The sequence below is a fragment of the Rhipicephalus sanguineus genome, chromosome 3, assembly GCF_013339695.2.
Source record: "Rhipicephalus sanguineus isolate Rsan-2018 chromosome 3, BIME_Rsan_1.4, whole genome shotgun sequence".
Lineage (NCBI taxonomy): Eukaryota > Metazoa > Arthropoda > Arachnida > Ixodida > Ixodidae > Rhipicephalus > Rhipicephalus sanguineus.
The window spans coordinates 50683116-50702144 of record NC_051178.1 but is presented as its reverse complement, the minus strand read 5'-3'; the positions used below and the strand labels follow the sequence as shown (position 1 = coordinate 50702144).

Sequence of the window (19029 nt, the reverse complement as noted above, 5' to 3'; positions counted from 1 at the left end):
CTTCACCGAGCAGATGTTCCATGCCCGCAGCACTTCTTACACTCTACGACAGCCGTTTGCGTTTCGTGCTGTAGCCATTCACTACGCAGTTAAACTGCTCGTCAACTACAATTATCTTTTGCACAAGTAAGACTCCGTTCCCGAAGCAAAGGGGATTGAGCTAGTTGGTATTCCATTATTAAACTGCTCAGCACCAGGGCCGTACCCAGGAATTTTTTTCAGGGGGTGTTTGTGTGTAGAACGGCTAACTTTGACAACTAGTGGTCGCTGTGAAGGCGTGAAAGTCTTTCAGTACCACCCAAAAAAGTTAAAGCATGAAACAATTTCGGGGGGTGTCAGAGTCCCCTCAACCCCCCCCCCCCCCTCCTTAGTTACGGCCCTGCTCAGCGCAAAAAAAATGACACGGTACACATAGAAAAGACGAGGACCAGCGCTGGTCCTCGTCTTTTCTATGTGTACCGTGTCAAATCTTTGCGCTGAGCAGTCCGTTCCCGAGCCGGCGAGTGTAAAATATTCCGCACATCTTGTTCGGTACCTCGTTGACAACTGATCGAATATCAGTGTGATGCAACTCTCAGCGTATATAGGTAATCGCCTGCCTTTCGTTTTGCTGTTCTATTCCTGGCGGCTACTCCAAATTGGGCACTGGGCTTTCGCGGGACGCCGTGCGCTTTTGGGGGGATTTGCGCCTTGGTCCCGAACATTTTGGCTTTGAAATGTCGGGTAGAAGTGCTGGGAACAAGCGCGGCACGGCACTGAGCGCGAGTTCCCACTTTCCACGTGGGATCCTAACTTCTTGTTCCGCAACGACACGACGATAGTGCTTTACAATGGTCGTGAGACCATTGTAAAGCACTAAATGAACGTCACAGACCTTGCATTTCGCAGTAAGCTTTTTATATTTGCGATGCAAAGCTTGAATGGCGTAGGGTCTTTTGGAGGTCGGAAGAAGTATCGTGTAGCGGAGTCGTCGTTGCGGTAGCCGCTCTTGCAGCCAGGCGCAAAGCAAGTCGGCATACCGCACTGTGAACCTGTTCGCCCTCGCTACGCTTCGCACACCATGCACGTGTCTTCGTACAAGACGCTAAGCCTGGTCAAGAACAGTCGCAAAAATGACGAGCTAACAAAGCGCAGACGTCGCTGTAACCCACGTGCGCTCGTACATCGGCGGCGCCGATCACAGCAAGCGCCGGCCGCTGGAGCTAGACGTGACTGCAGCGCCACTAGTTCTCACGACCGCCACGCGGACCGCCTCTCCGGCGGAGCTTTTAAACTGAGTTTGTTCTAGTAACGTTGGCCCACGGGGCATGTTCCCGTTCAAGCGCGGGAACATGCCCATGTTCCCGCGCTCGCACGTGCTTGGCGCTTCTTCCGCGACAGCGCCTCTTCGTACCTGGGCAGTAGCGTACGTTCGTATCAAACGTCGCTGGGTGAAAATCAGTTCGCAACAACCGTACTCATTACATTGCAGGCCAATGGGCCTTGGCCAGGACCAACGAAAAATTCGTATCACCCCGAAATTCGTATGAGCTGTGATCGTATCACCGAGGTTTCACTGTATCATGAAATGCGGAAGCTAGGGGTGCGCGAATAGTGAAATTTTACCTCGAATCGAATTCGAATTGAGTAGTGCTGAATAGTGGCCAAGAATATCGAATGGTATATTTACAGAAAATGTGTACCGCCAGTTACGGCAGGACAAAGGAAAAATCAGGGACGCTTTGGCGTGCCGACGGTTTTAGTGGCTTTTGTTTCAGCTTTTATGGGCACGCAAGCATGTTGATAGAAGAGCCGCCATTCCAGTCAGCAGCGCCACTCCTAACCTCCTAACAGAGGGGGGGGTACGTTTTGCCCCATGGTCGCGCAATATGGCTCATCTGACAATGGTAATGTTGTGCTTCATCGCCATGGGTGCTCCGGGCCCAAAAATCTCCGGTTGCCTATTCACAGCAGCGTTTTAACTGCGTGCCAGAACCATGGGAGTTTCTGAACGAGTGGTTCGGTGTGCCAGTGGCGACTGCCCAGAGTGAACAAATTTTTACATGCAAAGCCAATGACCGAGGGTTTCGCAGGCCAAAGTCGGGAGTTTTTACGGCGCTTGCGGCATACGCGATCGAACTGCGCAAGACGTCCGTGCCTTCGTTTCGGGAACGAAGTTGTGAAGGGCTTGACAGTTTTCTCATGTCTTTTTCTACGTGCGGAAATGGCATAATCTCGTTTAAGATCAGCATGGGCTCGCATTTGAACCAGGAGTCTGTGGAAGTTTTAACAAACTGCCTGCTGTAACGACGTTAGCGTTAGTTTTAGCCACCCCACCCTAACCAATGCACCATTCGCCTTTCTCGCGTTTTAGATATTCGTCCTTTCGAATTATCCGAAACTTCAAATACTAGCTATTTGAAAGCCGAATCGAATTATTCGATTAGGTATTATTTGATTCGAATTTGAAACTCGAATATTCGCACACCCCTAGCGGAAACATGTATGCTTGTTTCTTTGAGGCCCCGATAAATGCAGAAATGTTTATTCCCTGCCATCTTGAGGAAGGCATGTATAAGACGGGGAAGCCTTTCGTGTTCTTGCAGGGGCAAGGTGGTCTTCTTTCTGGCAACAAGTGGCCACGAGGGGCACATTTCACTGCACAGCTGTTCTTTTCGCTGTTAGTATGCTTCTTGACATTACACAGCTGTACTGCAGTGAAGATTACCAAAGCAAAGCTATCTTGGTGTGCAATATAATCTTTGCTGCGTGAGCTTTCCATATTTTGAGGAAGGCGTGTTGCTAATTTTTCTTACACAGCTTGTAGTACATCAGATTCAATGCCCTATTTTGACAGTCTCTTTCAAAACAGTGCTGCCTGATCACTTTGAATGTTCACTACGACACAAAAGGCGATTTCAGGTCATTTAGAAGAACTGTGCTTGCGGGGCCCCACTGTGGCACCGTGTTCAATATTGCTATATAGTCATGATGGTGAGGAACGCAGCAGTCAAACAGGCACAGGACACACCTGTGCCAAGCAAAAACATAATGCTTGCATTACAATAATAGCAGCGAGGAGGATGATCGATGGTTGACAACTCTGATTTGCGGCTCACAGCCACTTTTGCTCATTCAGCTCATGAGCAGGTTTGTGGACCATGTCAGCTTTGGTGCTATCTGTGTCATTGGAAGTTTCCATTACAATAACCTTCTGACAATGATATGCGACAATATTTGGCACACGTAAACTCGCTGATGTGTGCGCGCAGCGTTTGAACCCTGAACATGATTGCTTATTCTCCACTGGAAACTTTCTTTTTTCAAAATTAGGGACTACCAAGTTGACGGTGAGGACCTTACGTAGGCCTATACGGTATACGTTTGAGCATAGTGTGCCAACTTGCTCATCAACACATATTGTTCTAAACATGAGATATACACTCACTTGCCCTACACCCTTCTTGTCTTGTGTGCACTTTACCATGTGAACGTTGGGTGGGGAAAGACGGCACATCTTGTAACACATGCTTGCTTCAACCTGAGTGAACAAACCAGTGGGCTGCAGAAGGCTGGTTGGCTGACATCACACGTTCTCACACTTCCTGTCCTCTGTGCATGCCAGGCAAGGCTAGTCAGCTTGACTGGGCGACCAATGAGAGATTGCGATTGCACGTGATGTAACCGCAGTGTGGTTACCTGGAGATTGGATGATGACTGGGTGATTGCATGGTACTGGTCACTTTGCTGGATCTGTAGCTGAAGTAGCTGCAGCTTGCTCATTTGTGTGATTCGTGATGGTTCGGCAACATGTGCATAACAAGGGATGTTTTGCACGTTGTACGCAATGTATTTGGGCAAGGGAATATTGTAGAGCTGTGCGAATAGCAAAATTTTGGGTGCGAAGCAAATTTGAATATTAAAGTGTGAGTGCGAATCGAATCGAATATTTCTCGAATATTTCTAGAATATTTTTCTAATACTTCGAAGAGAAATTGCAGAAAAAAAAGTTAGAGAGGATTCCTAAGCATATTATGAGATAGCAACATGAAAGTGTTTCTTTTCACTAGGTTGATGAAGGACTGGCGGGGTGGTGTTTCATAGTTGTCTTATCAAGAATGAGGGAATGTAGAGGCCGAATCCTATTTATGTACATGATTTGGTGCAACCAAAGTGTTGCCGACAACACTTTACACGTGATAGGCAAAGATGCCATTTCCTCAGCCTCTCCTCCTCTTTCAACTTCTGTGGAGGCCCAACCGATGTGGGCGGACAAGGGTGTGCTCCCTTCAAGTCCGGAGTTCCAAATCTGCGTCGTAGACGTCGATATATAAGATCATCTGATATTTTGGGTGCTAAAAAACTTCGGCGTCCAATTTTTTGGACTTCTTGCCCAAATTTCAGGCCCAAAACAGCATTAATTGAGCCCCCAACTCTGCCACATCTTTCATCTCCATGTTGGAACCAGCGTTTTCTTGTGTTAATACATTTGCGACCGTAGCGGAGCTTGAAAGGCAGCTTTGCCGCAATACGGGGGTGTGATGAGGTGAAGCATATTAGAAAATCTAGGGACCACCTCCAATCGGACGTTGACTGTCTTTTGGCAAAGTTCGACCGCAATGGAGCTTGAAAAGCAGCTTTGCCGCAACACGAGAGTGTAATGAGGTGAAGCATATTGAAAATCTGAAGGGGTCACTTTCAATCGGACGTTGACTGTATTTGTTTTTGGGAAGTTCAAATAGTTCGAATAGTAAAATTCTAGTGCGAATCGAATCGAATAGCAAACACTATTCGAAAAATATTCGAAATTTCGAATATTCGCACACCCCTAGAATATTGTAAATCATGTCGCATCAAAATTTCTACCATGATCGTATCACTGGGGTTCTACTTATTTGTTACGCTGCTTTGGCGTATAGAAAGTTGAGGCCAAGCCGCTGAGTAATTAGAAGTTCACTGAGAAGTGAAGTGATTTCACCATGAAACGAAGGTTTTCCAATGCTGTGAAGAGAAGGCAAGAAAGGTATTTGAATGCAGTGTTTTGACTAACACGGCATTGGCTAGAGGAGGCTAGAGAGTTACTGAATACAGGCCACCTATTCCACTTTATATATGCAGTACCAGACAGCGTGCTGCTTGATAAAATTTGTTTAGCGTGCATGGTCTGCAGTGTTTCTGATGTGCATGTGTGGCCTACCTATGCAGGTGTACCAGTCGGGCAGCTTCGTGTGCCGGGACAAGTACTACGGCCGGCGGCTGGACGACCGGGGCCTGCGCCACTGTCTGCGGCAGTTCTTCCACGATGGCTACAGACTGCGTGCCGACCTGGTGGCGCTGGTCACGCAGCGACTGCTGGCACTGCGTCGGGCCGTTGAGCGCCAGAACTCATTCCGCTTCTATTCGTCCTCACTGCTCGTCATCTACGAGGGCTCTTCTTCGGCGTCTTCGCACGAAGACGACGAGGCCTCCAGCAGCACGGCGGGGACTTCGGTCGAGTCGGAAGAGGACGACGCGCCGTCGCCACCGCGCGTAGACGTGCGGATGATCGACTTTGCGCACACGACACATGAGGGCTACGAGGGCGACACCACGCGACACTGTGGGCCGGATGCGGGTTATCTGCTCGGACTAGACAATCTGGTGCGATTGCTGAGCGAAGTGCAAGCCTCGGCCATTGACAAGTAGATCGGACATCCGTTTGTCGTGCCGCTTCGACGCTCACTCGCCCTTTTCAAAATGTGGCAGTGTTGCCACACCGGTGACTGGTTGAATTTCTGAATGCCACGAGTGCGAATGAGAAGTAGAATATCTTCTGTATATATATATATATATATACATATATATATACATACACACATATATAACGGCCCTGCCATTTGCCGGCGAGGGGCCTTACCTCACTGCCAGCTATCACGTCTTCGACTGTGGGCAGGCTGGGCGAAGACATTGCTGATGGTACAATGTGTGGCAAACTATTTTTTTTGTACGCCTACACTGCTGTGCGCAATGGACACAGTGCCATTGGCACAGCTTTTCTGGCTGCCGTCTCGTGGGTTCGTGACGATGTTGACATTGGGCATCTTTGCCTCAGTGATGCAGATTTAGTTTCTTTTTTTTTTTATCGTGCCTGAATGACAAAACTGGTAAGAGCCTGCGATCGTTACTTGTTGAAGAGGCAGCTGAAGTGTTTCCTCTCACACGAACACTGCCCAAATCTCACACACTTCTTTACCATACCCGATGTTACCCTGTGTTGGCTTTAAAACTTCAGTCATCACCCGTGGTGTAAACAGGCACCTTTTTTTTTTTTGCATTGTGCTGGTTTTCTTCCAGGTCACACAGCATGGACACTGGTAGCATTGTGGCTAAAGTTGAGGCTGATTCGTTTTGCTCTTGGTCCGGTGGTCTAACCAAAAGCATTGTGGGTTTGTAGCCCAGCGACAATACCAGCTGCAAGACTAGCGCCGAAATAAAAAAAAAAAGATATTGCAGTTGGTGCATGCTTCATATAATATGTGGGGCACATAGAAATTGGACAACACTGTTTTTTGAAATTGTGTGGTGCGCTTTAGGGAAGTCTAAACGGTTGTGGCTCTCTGCAATCCCTGTGGGCCCTTGTTGGCTGCCATTGTCAGACATTCAGCTCCGATGCCTTGAAGTCTTTGTAGGAAGTTCTAAGCTATTGGCAATTACATAAAGTGAGTTCCATTAAGCATGATAGCAGCGCTTAAATGATATAATAGCATGACTATTTTTTCTTGTCCTTGATGCGTAAAAAAAAGCCACAATGAGCAGTATCCAATCGTGGCACAGTGAAATATGACTGACTGATCTAAGGTTGTGCAGTGGCGCAGTGCCCTGTTGGTTTGGCATTTACCTGTATGCGCAGCCTCGCTGATCTGGGCAAACTGCACACTTCTGTTTTTCCACTCGGTGAATGTAGGATGCATTGGTTTGTGTTTGTTGTTTTGTCAGAGGCGCGCTGCTTTGGGGGGGGGTCACCACTTAAGCTCTGTTCCTCTGCTTTCTTGAGTATTGGAGGGCTGAACGTGGTATGCTCACGTGACAAAGAATCCATTGGCTTGTTGTTGGCACTGCCGTAAAATTGAAGTGCGTAGAAGGAACTCAAAAACGGGTTTATCCTTAAGATGGCATGCAGTGTTGCTCAATAGAATGTACAGCAGGTCATATATTTAAATTATGGGTTTACTCTTTTTTCTTCCTTTTTTGTTGTTAAGTTGCCAGATAAAGAACTGTACATCGCAGCATCCATTGTGCTGTATCGCTGGTTTGAACAAAAGTTGCCCTGGCATTGAACTTTTCCTCTAATTGGCTCCTACGTTGCACAATTGTTGCATAACATTCAGTTGCCACTCTTTGAGGGGGGCGGGTGGGGGCAAGGCTATTATTGTATCTTGCCAAACAACGTTGCCATTGGGATATCCCCCGGCACAGTTTCAAGTGAGGATTTCACACTTTCGTTTGCTTTTTCTGTGGCAACAAAAAAAAAAGTCATCCCAGTATATACAAAGATAAGTGAAAATAGCTTCTACAACTTGCTGTGCCAAAAACATGTTCGAAGCTGTCATTAAAAATGTTCGACCCTCTTGGCCGAATTATCATGCCTTTTGTTGAACTATGACACCTTAAAATTACTTTGTGTCGTAGTGTTGCACATATGCTGCTCTACAATGGTGTCACTTTTTTTGAGACTGAAGCCCAAACTTAGGTCTTGCAACTTCACTGTGCATCACTTTACGTGATGATGGTGTGGAGAGCACAGGTTCGACTTAGGAAATAGATTTCAGGGTAACTTCATGGGCGAGCTGGTGTTTGCTAAACACATCGTAGTAGCGCAAAGCTTGAAAATGAAAGGAATCGGAATAAACAGTATTTCTTTCCTCTCCTTCTGTTTCCTTTCATTCTCAAGTTTTGCGCTACTGCAATATGTTTGGGAAATAAACTTTTACTCTGTTCTTTCTTTCTTTGGTCGACTCGCCGCCGTCCAAACCACCGTCATGTTTAGAAGAGTTGTGTAATTGTGGGGTTGTCATGCTTGTGTGCAAGATTTCTTTGTCGTTGTAACCTGGATGAAAGGTTTAGTGTTGATGAAGAGTGTAGTAGTCGGAGAAGCCAGAGTTGGGAAAAGTGATGGCACACTAGCACCGGTTTTGTTTTATGGATTAGCAGCAGTGTTTCATCGACACCCGATGTTCATCCGACGAGTTCCAGCAATGTAAAAGTTTTCATTGTCAGTATTCTTGCAGTCGTCCACCATTCAGCCAATGTGCGCTATATTGTCTGGGACATATGCGAAACTAAATCCAGTGGCAGCTTTACAAAATATGTTCGCATGTGCTGAAGCAAAAATCACAAAAGAAAGCCTTTACTTTTGATCCTGAGGGCAGAGATGTTTTGCATTCGATATGTATGTTGTATATTTATGGACCTATCTCGTCTCTGTTTAGGGCTTCCACTGTGTGGAAACGTTTTTTTTTCTTTTTTGGTTGTAAATTGTTAGATGTGGTGTTGAGCAACTATTTTGTTTGTGCAAGTTTTCAATGTTGCTTGTGATCTATTAACGTTGCTTACCTTGTTTTCTGCTGAACTTCTTGTTGTTGTGCTTGTTGTGAGGTGTGTTGCGTGTTTCGATGCTGCAGGTTTTGTGCGTTTTTTATATTAAATGTTGTCAATAGTGGTGTTGTGGTGGAGTGTGCGAACATTGTGGCCTCGACTGAGCAATAGCGCATCGCAGCATGCTCGTCTCAACAGCGGCATACTGCCTGGACTGATAAATGTCGCTTCTCCTATGGACTGTGTCCTGCGTTGCGCCACTGGCCTACGGCCGTGTGATCGGAAGTTGCAAAACAGTGATGAGCCGAACACTATGCATAACTCGCGTTGTGGTTGTTGTATCTCATTATATAGTTTTAAACTAAATTTGGGAAGACCCCCGACTCTTGTGTTGTGCTTTGAATTCCTTGCTCTGCTCATAGGCCGCCTGTTAGGTCTTGCAGAACGACTACGTGTGTGACACATTGCAGCACGTGAACACAGAGTGGCCCCACCCAGGAAGTGAACAATCTTAAGGATCTCTTATCCTAGGCATCTGGGATAAAATTAAGAGAGTAGATTCCGCCTTGGTGGTCACAGACTCCGAAACAGCCTGCCGCCTAAAGTTTCGGGACATGGCTTACAAGAACATCATGCGAGTGGTGCTCAGCATGCAGGGAACTGGAGGGAAGTGAATGAGCTGATTGACTGGCTTGTGCATGCAACGTCCATGTGCTGACGAAACCTGTTAATGAACCTCTGACAAACTTACACGATGTCTTAAGCAAGAGCGCATCAACCAAAAAGAAAACACTCAGGATCCCTTACGCATTTGCCTAAGACCACTCAGAGGTGAAAGCCATCATGTGAGCTTGACAGATCATGCGAGTTTTTGTACTGCGTGCGGCATTTTCAAGGCTAGCATCTTGTTGCTTCTGTCTCTGATAAGTATAGCTCAGTTATTCGTATGGGTTCGGCAGCTTTCAACCATGCACTTGTTAAACAAGTCACATGGTGCGATTCTATGCTTCTGCCATGCAATATTGCATCAGCTAACATGACTTCTTGCCTGACATGACAATTGTATAGGATCTTTTTCCAAAGCAGTTTCAAGTGGTGGCATGGCTCTGTGGTAGAATAGTCGACTGCCATACAGAATATCTGGGTTTCGACTTTGGCTCGAACCTCAATTTTTATAGTGTAATAACTAGAGCTGTGCGAATAGCAAAATTTTGGGTGCGAAACGAATTCGAATATTGAGGTGTGAGTGCGAATCGAATAGAATATTTCTCGAATATACTTCGAAGCGAAATTGCAGAAAAAGAAGTTAGAGAGAATTCCTGAGCATATCCTTATGAGATAGCAACGTGAAAGTGTTTCTTTTCGCTAGGTTGATGAAGCACTGGCGGGGTGGTGTTTCATAGTTGTCTTATCAAGAATGAGGCAAAGTAGAGGCCGAATTCTATTTATGTACATGATATGGTGCAAACAAATTGTTGCCGACAGCATTTTACACGTGATAGGCAAAGATACCATTTCCTCAGCCTCTCCTCCTCTCTCAACTTCTGTGGAAGCCCAAATGATGTGACGGACAAGGGTGTGCTCCCTTCAAGTCCGGAGTTCCAAATCTGCCTCGTAGACGTCGATATATAAGAACATTTGAAATTTTGGATGCTAAAAGGCTTCGGCTTCCTATTTTTCGGACTTCCTGCCCAAATTTCAGGTCCAAAACAGCATTAATTGAGCCCCCATCTCTGCCACATCTTTCATATCCATGTTGGAACCAGCGTTTTCTTGAGTTAATACATTTGCAACCGTAGCGGAGATTGAAAGGAAGCTTTGCCACAATACCGGGGTGTGATGAGGTGAAGCATATTGAAAATCTAGGGACTACTTCCAATTGGACGTTGACTGCGTCTTGGCTAAGTTCAACCGTAACGGAGCTTGAAAGGCAGCTTTGCCGCAATATGAGAGTGTAATGAGGTGAAGCATATGAAAATCTGAAGGGGTCACTTTTAATAGGATGTTGACTGTATTTGTTTTTGGAAGTTCGAATAGTAAAATTCCAGTGCGAATCGAATCGAATAGCAAACACTATCCGAAAAATATTCGAAATGCCCTAGTAATAACGTGGGGTGTTATATGCCCCAAAACCACGGTATGATTGAGGCACGCTGTAGTGGTCGAGGGCTCTGTAAACTGACCATCTGGTGTTCCTTTAACATGCACTGATATTGCACAGTACGATTTTTATTATGTGATTTAAAGACGTGTGAGCTTTTGTACCACATGCTGCGTTTGTTTCAAGGCCAGCATCTGTCGAGGCACATAAGGGTTTTGCTAATAGGATAACCACACTTAGACCTTACGAGAGAACACTGGTTCACAATTGGTGCCAACTAAAAACAAACACAAGCACAAATATTTGCACGCACGCACCACCAGACAAGCCGCCCAACACAACGTGGACATCTGACCATAGCCAGGAGAAGAGCCCATTCTTGCACACATTACGTGTGAATGAAATTCATGCTCCCCCCCACCTGACAATTTCCCCGAATTCGAGCAAATACCCAGAGACGGGCGATGGGGGTACCTGGCTTGCTATCACGGAAAGGGATAGCCAACTGGTCCTCCTCGATTAAGCCTAGCGAGCAGCTGGGAAGGCCAGTGGAAGCCCCTGACTGAGGACCACACCCACAGTCCCTTGAATCCCCTTCATGCAGTAAAAGTTTACTACTACTACTACTACACTGAGCCTGTAGTTTCTTGGCATTGTAATAGAGTTTTAACAGCGCAGCTGTTTAAGCCGAGCATTGGTCCGTGACGGGTGAACAGACATGATCATCATCACGAACCGGCACGCGCTCTCTTCATCCTCAGCTGCTTCGCTCCCAGAACACGTGCACCGATTTGTCTGGCATGAGCTACAGTACCTATGATGAGTGAGAGAATGAGTACAGAGAGAGAAATTCTGGCGAGGTGGGATTTGAACCCGCGTACCTACGATCCAAAAGAGAGCATCGTAACCACTCGGCTATCCAGGCACACCAGCATAGCATAGAGTTGTATAGTATAGCATTGCAAGGGGGTGGGAAAGGGAAGTGAGGGGGAGGAGGAGAGAAAGGAGTAGGTGAGGGAGGAAAGCATAGCATAGAAAGATTGAGAAAGAGAAAAAGAACGACAAAAAAAGAGTGAAAATATAGACAGAAAGAGAGAGAAAGAAAGAAAAGCAAAAGAAACAAAGATGGAAGAAGCGAGAAATAGAAAGAAATATAGAGAGAAAGAAAGAAATAGAGAGAAAAGGACATTGAAAAAATATAGAGAGAAAGACAGAAAAATAAAGAGAAACAAAGAAGGCCGCTCAGCTCTGCATTTCCTTCAGGCTTGGCACCACTTGTGCAAAGCTGCCTTGATTTTTTTTCTTTATTGACACACAATTTCACTAGAAGTTTCATGTAGCTCTATGGTGCAGGAATTGCGAGGCAAGAGTCACCACTAGTCTTGTTTTTGCAGTTTCTTTGGCGTAGCTAGACTCCTTGCACAGTAAGTGTTGCTACTAGACTATTGTAGGAATGCCTCATCTGCCCAGGGATCTCTGCAAGATTCCTAAAACTCGATTTTTACAGTACTTTATCATGGCAACATTCCTCCTTGGTGCTACAAGGGCAACCAAGGCAGAGTTAAAAGCACCAAGAAAGCATTCATTTTGCCAGTGCAGTCTGGATTTGAAGCTATATTGAAATAAAAAATCTGTATGCACTATCATCTTTACAGTCATCGTGGCTAAGCAGATTCAATTTGAAAAGACCTATGACTCGCAATGGAAGGAATTGCATAGGGCAGAATAGTCTGCGTATCAGGTTTAGTAAGCATTGGCAACAGTACGATAGAGTGGACACATTACTTTATAAAGCTGTCAACAGGTCCCACTCCACCTTGAAGGTAGAACCGACTCAAGTCACCTTCAAGAGGCATTTGCAACCCAGTACGTCACTTACTGGCTGTCGCAACACCTGTGACACTCACCGGTGTCACTGTTTTGCCACTGGTCTTTTCACAGCAGGGAAGTTGAATGACCACTGGAAAGCATGAATAAAGAATGTACAGTATTCACGGATTCACACGCAAAAATTTAGGGCTAAGTAGTACACACACTTTCATTTCCAGTGTCTACAGTTTGTGTCATATCAGTGTAGACTCGAACGCTTCAGAGTCAGCACATCAGAGCCAACATTACCTTTAGCGGACAGATTTGCAGTGACATGACACGGTTATCACAACTGCTCATAGCAGTCATCACACTAAAAATACAATGTAGCTTTCGGATTCATTAGTGCTGTACCTTATTGTGCTAGCCAATGCTCAGAATGAAAGTCAACATTCAAGTGTTGACAGTCGCCGGCATGAGCAACAGTCACTGAATCTGATCTGAAAGGTCAAATTGGTATACCATTTATATCTGTCACTGCACATTTGAGTATAATCGCTTGTGCTCATGCCAATTTGAAGATTGCACAACCATTTATCTGTGTCACACCCGCAATATGATTAGACTAGAGCTCCTCTTATTAGTTCTGGTTTCTACATGCTGCTTTTTGTAACTGCTGCTGGTGAGTTGTGTTGAACAGTAACTTTACTAAGCTTAACGTGCTCAATGACGGTGACCGGTCAGAATATGAAACAATGGGTATACGATTGCATCGCACCCTGGTGGAAAGAAGCCCTATTAGTACCAACATTGCTTGGCTGAATATCATTCCTTTAGGATTTACAAGACTACTGGCCACGTTTTGCACTATGCTTCTTTCGGTGCTTTACTTGATCGATAAACCAGCCCAATTTGCTATTATACACACCTTGGCTGCAGTTAATGAAACCGACAATGTTTCGTGCAGGGGCGGTGCGGGACACATGTACAAACTGAGTTCAATGCAACGAAGAACGCAACAGTTTATTCAGCGCTGCCTTTTATGCATTCCAGACAGGAAAGAGCAGTGGTGCCACAGAGGGTGCACTGCGATGACACCGAGTATCATGCGTACGTCAAAAACTCGTACTTTATCAAACATGTACATCCATACACGATAACACTGCATCACAGGTGTACATCTGCAGGTCCTACTTTACCAAACACGATACAGTTAGTGCCTGTTAGGCGTTACTTACATAATTTAAAATTTTGTGTAATTCAATTTGTGTAATTTTGTGTAATTTAAAATTTTGTGTAATTTAATAATTTTGTGTAATTTAAAATTTTGTGTAATCAATGTGTAATTGATTTCATTGCTTCAGGCCACCACTGCATGCCGGAATGAGCAGGATGGAACAAGATTATTTTACACGTCGCGTACTATACCACTCTGCTTTTGGCTTCACACTTGGTAGGCCCTTGGTAAACTTGGTAGGTCCTGCACAAGATTGCACGTTGCTCCTTTGACTATGGAAGTTTCGGGTATTGCTACACATGGACGCACAGAAATCCCAGGCGCTTTGCTGTAATGATTTATCTTGGCTTTCATCCCAACTCTTACCCTTTGTAACACCAATTATGGAGCAGTCGCCCATGATTACTAAGGCCAATCGGATCAGTTGGTGCTCTGTTATCATGCGTGTACTGCATAAAAATTAAAGACGGTCTCGGACAAGGTAGGTGTAGTTCCTGTCTTATGTCTGACTTTCACCTTCACAGTGCACACTTGCAAATTACAAATAGTGAAAAGGATGGGAGATGAAGTGGTTGTTACAAACTTGCGTATCCCCTGGGAGTTTTCTGCCAAGAACATTTTATTGCACTGAGACTAGGCCTAGTGCATCCCTAGGCCAACAAGCGAAGTCACATAACTTGGCTCTCTTGACTCACCCAACCTCCTCAGCCACGTAATGTCAAAGTGGGATTATGTACTCATACGTACGTGCCTACGTGCTTAGAAAGGAAGAATAAATCTGGTGAGGTGTGTTGATGGCACTGTCAAGTACTCAAGTAACGCAGGACAGGTCATCAGCATGGGTCCAAATGAACACCATGATTGTTATCTAACATATACCAGTTCTCTCAGGAGTGAGTGAGTGAGTGAACAACTTTATTGAACAACTTTATTGAAAAAAAAGAAAAGAAAAAGGAGAGGGGAATGGGGTTGTACGAGAGAATAGACTTTTTGTTTGAGGTTACCAGGAAAAGATTTTTTTCTGAATTACTCGCAAGCCATGATGGCAGGCTTCAAAAATGTGCATCTGCATATTAAGCCACTGATTTCAAGCTCTGTTTGTCCGTTCGAATGTGGAAAATGCTCTGTCACTTGCTGTACTGTTCGCAATTCTTTAAGACCGCTAACACGAGCCTGAGAAAGTTGCTGCACACGTTTATCTTATGCGAGGTTATAAATAATCACGTTTGTATATAAGGAGAACTGAAACGGCTCAGAAACTGCAAGCCACAAGCTCGATTTATAAGTCCCTGATATCGCCACTCCTATAAGGGGCCATGCAACACTTTTTGAACATCGTCAGAAAATGCTGACTATTGGTGGTTGCGGCTCCTGCGAACATGTCAGCCAAACATTATAGCGCAGCATGCGGCATGAAATTTAGAACTGAATTTCAAAGCCTGCAAGAAATCGCTTGCTGTTCTCTCGACAACGATGTCATATACCCAAAATGAACTGCATCATATGCCCAAAAGCACATGGAGACGGCTATCGGCTGAATTAAGCATCATGAGCTGTATAGCTATAGCGGACGCCACAGTGTGCCTCTCTGTGCCCACTCCGTACTCTACCAGAATTACACCAGAGAGTTCGTGATCACACTGAAACTGAGTTGCGTGTTCAAAGAAAACAAGAAAAGAAAGTGCTCCAAGTCATGATGCAAGCTGACATAAGGGTGTAGCTTCTTGCCCCCGTGTCATTCCCACCACTCATGTACCTCTCAGCGCAGTCGCTGGGACAAAAGGAGAAAGCGCTTGGAGCATGTGACAAATCCCCGTAACTCCGCTAGTACTCGACAGATTACAAAATATTTTGCAGCAGTTGATTCGTGAAGCAATAAACTCCGATAGTGAGCTCATTCGATGATTAGTTGTATAACTTCTGCAGGGCCCCTTTAACGCAACTGCAATCAAGGGAGCATCAGCACTGAGACTTTCTACTGTGTACAGGGGTTGTCAAAAGTTCGGAAGCCGCGCTGCCATAGGGTTATACATGGATAGCGGTCTGCAAACTTCTGACCCCCCCACTCCATCATCTGTACATAGACCAATTAAAATTCCGTGTCAAGTTTCTGAGATTGACGTAATAGCAATCAATTTCTACAAATTATATATATAGAAAACGACTCTACGAGAGAATTGCTTGTGTGACGAAGGATTTCTTATGCCCGTGCTGGATTTTTATCTTTCATATATGCATTGCTAACGAAAAAAAATGGGGAAAAGAAGAGCCTGCAACTTTTGTTAGCCATAGATAGATATTAGAGTTAGATATTAAGGATTTAGCTTGGTTGACATGCTTAGCCCATCAATAAAGTGAATTGACCCATAGAATGAAAACCTTTAGAAGTCCAAAGCAAACTGTAAAGGTACTTGTTAGTTATGACAAGCTGTGAATTCTGAATCAACATTAGTTGCCCAGCACAGCTTAAAGGGGTTGCTCAATTGCACTATGTAGCAGCCTTTTTGTAGCAAGCATTTAATGTACCTTAAGCATATAGAAATTAAGTGTTCTTATAAGCCTATGTGTTTCTTAAGACAAAACACAGGTATCCCTTTTTTGTCTCGGCTTGATCCATTGTTATATGCGAGGCAGCGTTTTTATGGCACAGACACCCTCCACCAAGGACTACAGACCTGGGGATTGCGTCTACAACAGCTGGCAAAGGAGGTCGATATTAATTGCTATAAATGGCTGTGCGAGAGTAAAGCACACGGTTTATAGAGCTTTTCACGAGAGAGAAATAACACCTCCTTTCTGGACTGTGGCACGGGAGTACAAAGGCTGACCTCATTGCCTCAGTAGTGCGCTCTTGGAGGATCACACCTATTTACAACAGGCCAGAGGGGACCGCGGGAGCCTTCAAGAAATTAACTTTCAGTATTGTTAGATAGACTTTACAATTGCCCATTGTCGGAGTAAAAGGTCTTAGGACACTGACCGAGACGGTCCTCGACACGGAAGGCTTTGAGAGCGTTGTTGCGTTTTTTGCGGACAACTGGTCTTAGAGACAAACTTTAAGCAGAGTCGTTTATCGTATTATTCTCTCTTCTTACTTTCTTTTTTTGCACCAATTCTTTTCCATCATCTTTTATCCCCCTTACCCCTTCCCCCAGCACAGGGTAGCCAGCCGGTCTGAGAACTGGCTAACCTCCCTGTCCTTCCGTTTTCCTTCTCCTCCTCGCATTTGTGGCCCACACAAGGCCAACCACAACCAGAGGCATATCACTCTGCCACCATCGGCAAAGGTCAACCTGTAGCACAATGTGGTGTCAGTTGCAGAAACTGCTTCATAAAATGCATTTGAGCACTACTACCGTTAACCACATGCACATTAACCATTAACAATCATGCACAAATGGTGCAACACACGTTGGACTGGTTATGCGAAGTGGTGACCCTGAGCTACTCGACGGCAGCCGTTTGACATCGCAGCATGACGCCGGACACAGACACGAGGACGGCAAACCCCGAGATGTGAAAATGCTTGAAAATTTATTGAAGCTCCTTTTTCCACCTCTGTTCGTCGGCCTCGGCAAACTGCCTGTGCGAGCGCTTGACAGCCTTCTTGGGCTTATACTTGACCACCTTCTTCTGCTGCTTGCGCGTCTCGATGACGTTTCGGCGCTGCAGGCTCTTGTATCGGTCCTCGAGCACATTCACCTCGGGCCGCAGCTCGCGCAACGACTCCCGCAATTCGCTGGACAGCTTCAGCGGCAAGTCCGGTTCCTCGTACTTGTAAGCGCTCAGTCGGCGCGCGTTGTACAGCTTGTCGACCTCGCGCTGTTGGCGGCGCTTCTGACGCGCCTCGGACGACTCGGCGTCGCGTCGGAGCTGCGCCTTCAGCGTCCGGATGCGGTACACGTCGTTTGCTAACACTCGCGCCTGCTTGCGCTCTTTAGCCTCGCGACGTAACCTCTTCTGCTCCGCGGCGCGACGTCTCTGCTGCCGGGTCTTACGAACGGCGGTCGGCGCTGGCAAAGCGACGACGGCTTTCGCTTCGCCGTCCACGGCTTTCTGTTCACTGTCCAGGTCGTCGTCCTCTTCCTCCTGGTCGTAAAGTCCCTGAGACATCTCGGCAAGTCGATCCTGCTCGGTGGGCCAGTCCCGCTTGTTTGGCATCGCCAGGCAGCGGTCCAGGCGCCGCTCCTCGTTCAGCTTCCGCTGCTCGACCTCCACCGCTCGCCGCAGAAGGTCCTGGTGATCGGCGTGCGACGGGTTGTACGACGTCCCCGGGTGCGGCGGCTCCACGGCGGGCAGCAGCGACGGCTTCTGATGTCGGTGCGACGGCACGCGATAGTTGACGGAGCCAGTCGCAGCCGGCGCAGACGATGGTTCTCCGCAGTCTTCGTCGTCACCGCCCCAGAGGTCGCGAAGCCCCGTCAAGTCGAACCGGCTCGTGACGACTTTAGCCTTTCGCGCGACGCTGCGCAGGCGGTCCACGGCGCCTTGTTCGAGACGTTTGGCAAGGCGCTGCCTCTGCGCTTCGCGAACTTCGGCGGGCTTGCGAGCGTCGGGGTCCCGCACGCGGCGCGGTTTCACGGGTGCCTTTACCTTGGAGCTGGACTCGAGGTTTTTGAAGCATTTCAGCTTGCGGTTGCGGCGCAGCTTCTTGCTCGCTGCGCTAGCGGGAGCCGAGCTCTTAGCAGTCGCGGGCAGCTTGTCCACGAAGAACAACTCTTCGTCCGGCTTACTGGAAATGGAGCCACCGATCCGCTCATCAAAGCGCTGTTCTTCCAGAAACTCTTCGACATCGTTGACGTCGCAGTGCTTTTTCCATGCTTTCTTGCGGTTTTTACTCACGCCGAGACGCTTGCGCTTCGTGGTCGCTGTCATTTTGACATGAAAAGGAAGGTTGGATTGGAACCGTCTCTGACTGAAAATTTGACTAGACTTGAAGGGTTGCCAGGTAGCCCAGCAGATGGTGTCTAAATTTGGTTCCTTAGGTCTAAATTTCTGCTAAATCGGCTAAATCCAATGCCGCAGATAGCGGGAGTATGACTCCCGTTAGGCTTTCGCTTTTCCCGCAATCTCGAAAACAATGTTTTATTAGCTGCGCGCGCTGCAAACAAGGCATTCCGCAGAGTTATGCTAAGCGTTCGCATAGGCTGCAGATCAAGGCCGACAGGCACAGGCGAAAAAATGTTGTTCTTGTGTGGGTCTTGGTGTAGTTCTAAATTCTACGATCAATGCAGCTCCACTATCGTGATACCTGAGGAAGTGCTAAGCACGGGCAATCAAGCGATTCCCTTGGCACTTGCCACCGCCCCGGCGATCGCGCGCTTGCCGA

At 46.6% G+C, this 19029-nt stretch overlaps 2 protein-coding genes across 4 annotated transcripts in view; one reads left to right on the top strand and one right to left on the bottom strand.

Annotated features, from left to right (window-relative positions):
* The window catches only part of LOC119386637 (inositol hexakisphosphate kinase 1), a 46861-nt gene extending 37925 nt beyond the window's left edge, over positions 1-8936 (top strand). For all 3 annotated transcript variants that reach the window (XM_037653924.2, XM_037653922.2, XM_037653923.2), the window contains one exon: positions 5185-8936. In XM_037653924.2, coding sequence (XP_037509852.1) covers positions 5185-5664 — 480 coding nt within the window. In that variant the 3' untranslated portion in view covers positions 5665-8936. The remainder of the gene's footprint in view (positions 1-5184) is intronic.
* Positions 8937-17233: 8297 nt separating this feature from the next.
* On the bottom strand, positions 17234-18600 carry LOC119386636 (ribosome biogenesis protein NOP53). Its single transcript, XM_037653921.2, has one exon. It carries the CDS (start codon positions 18573-18575, stop codon positions 17235-17237), a length of 1341 nt encoding a protein of 446 aa, XP_037509849.1. The 5' UTR covers positions 18576-18600; the 3' UTR covers position 17234.
* Between the last annotated feature and the right edge of the window lie 429 nt (positions 18601-19029).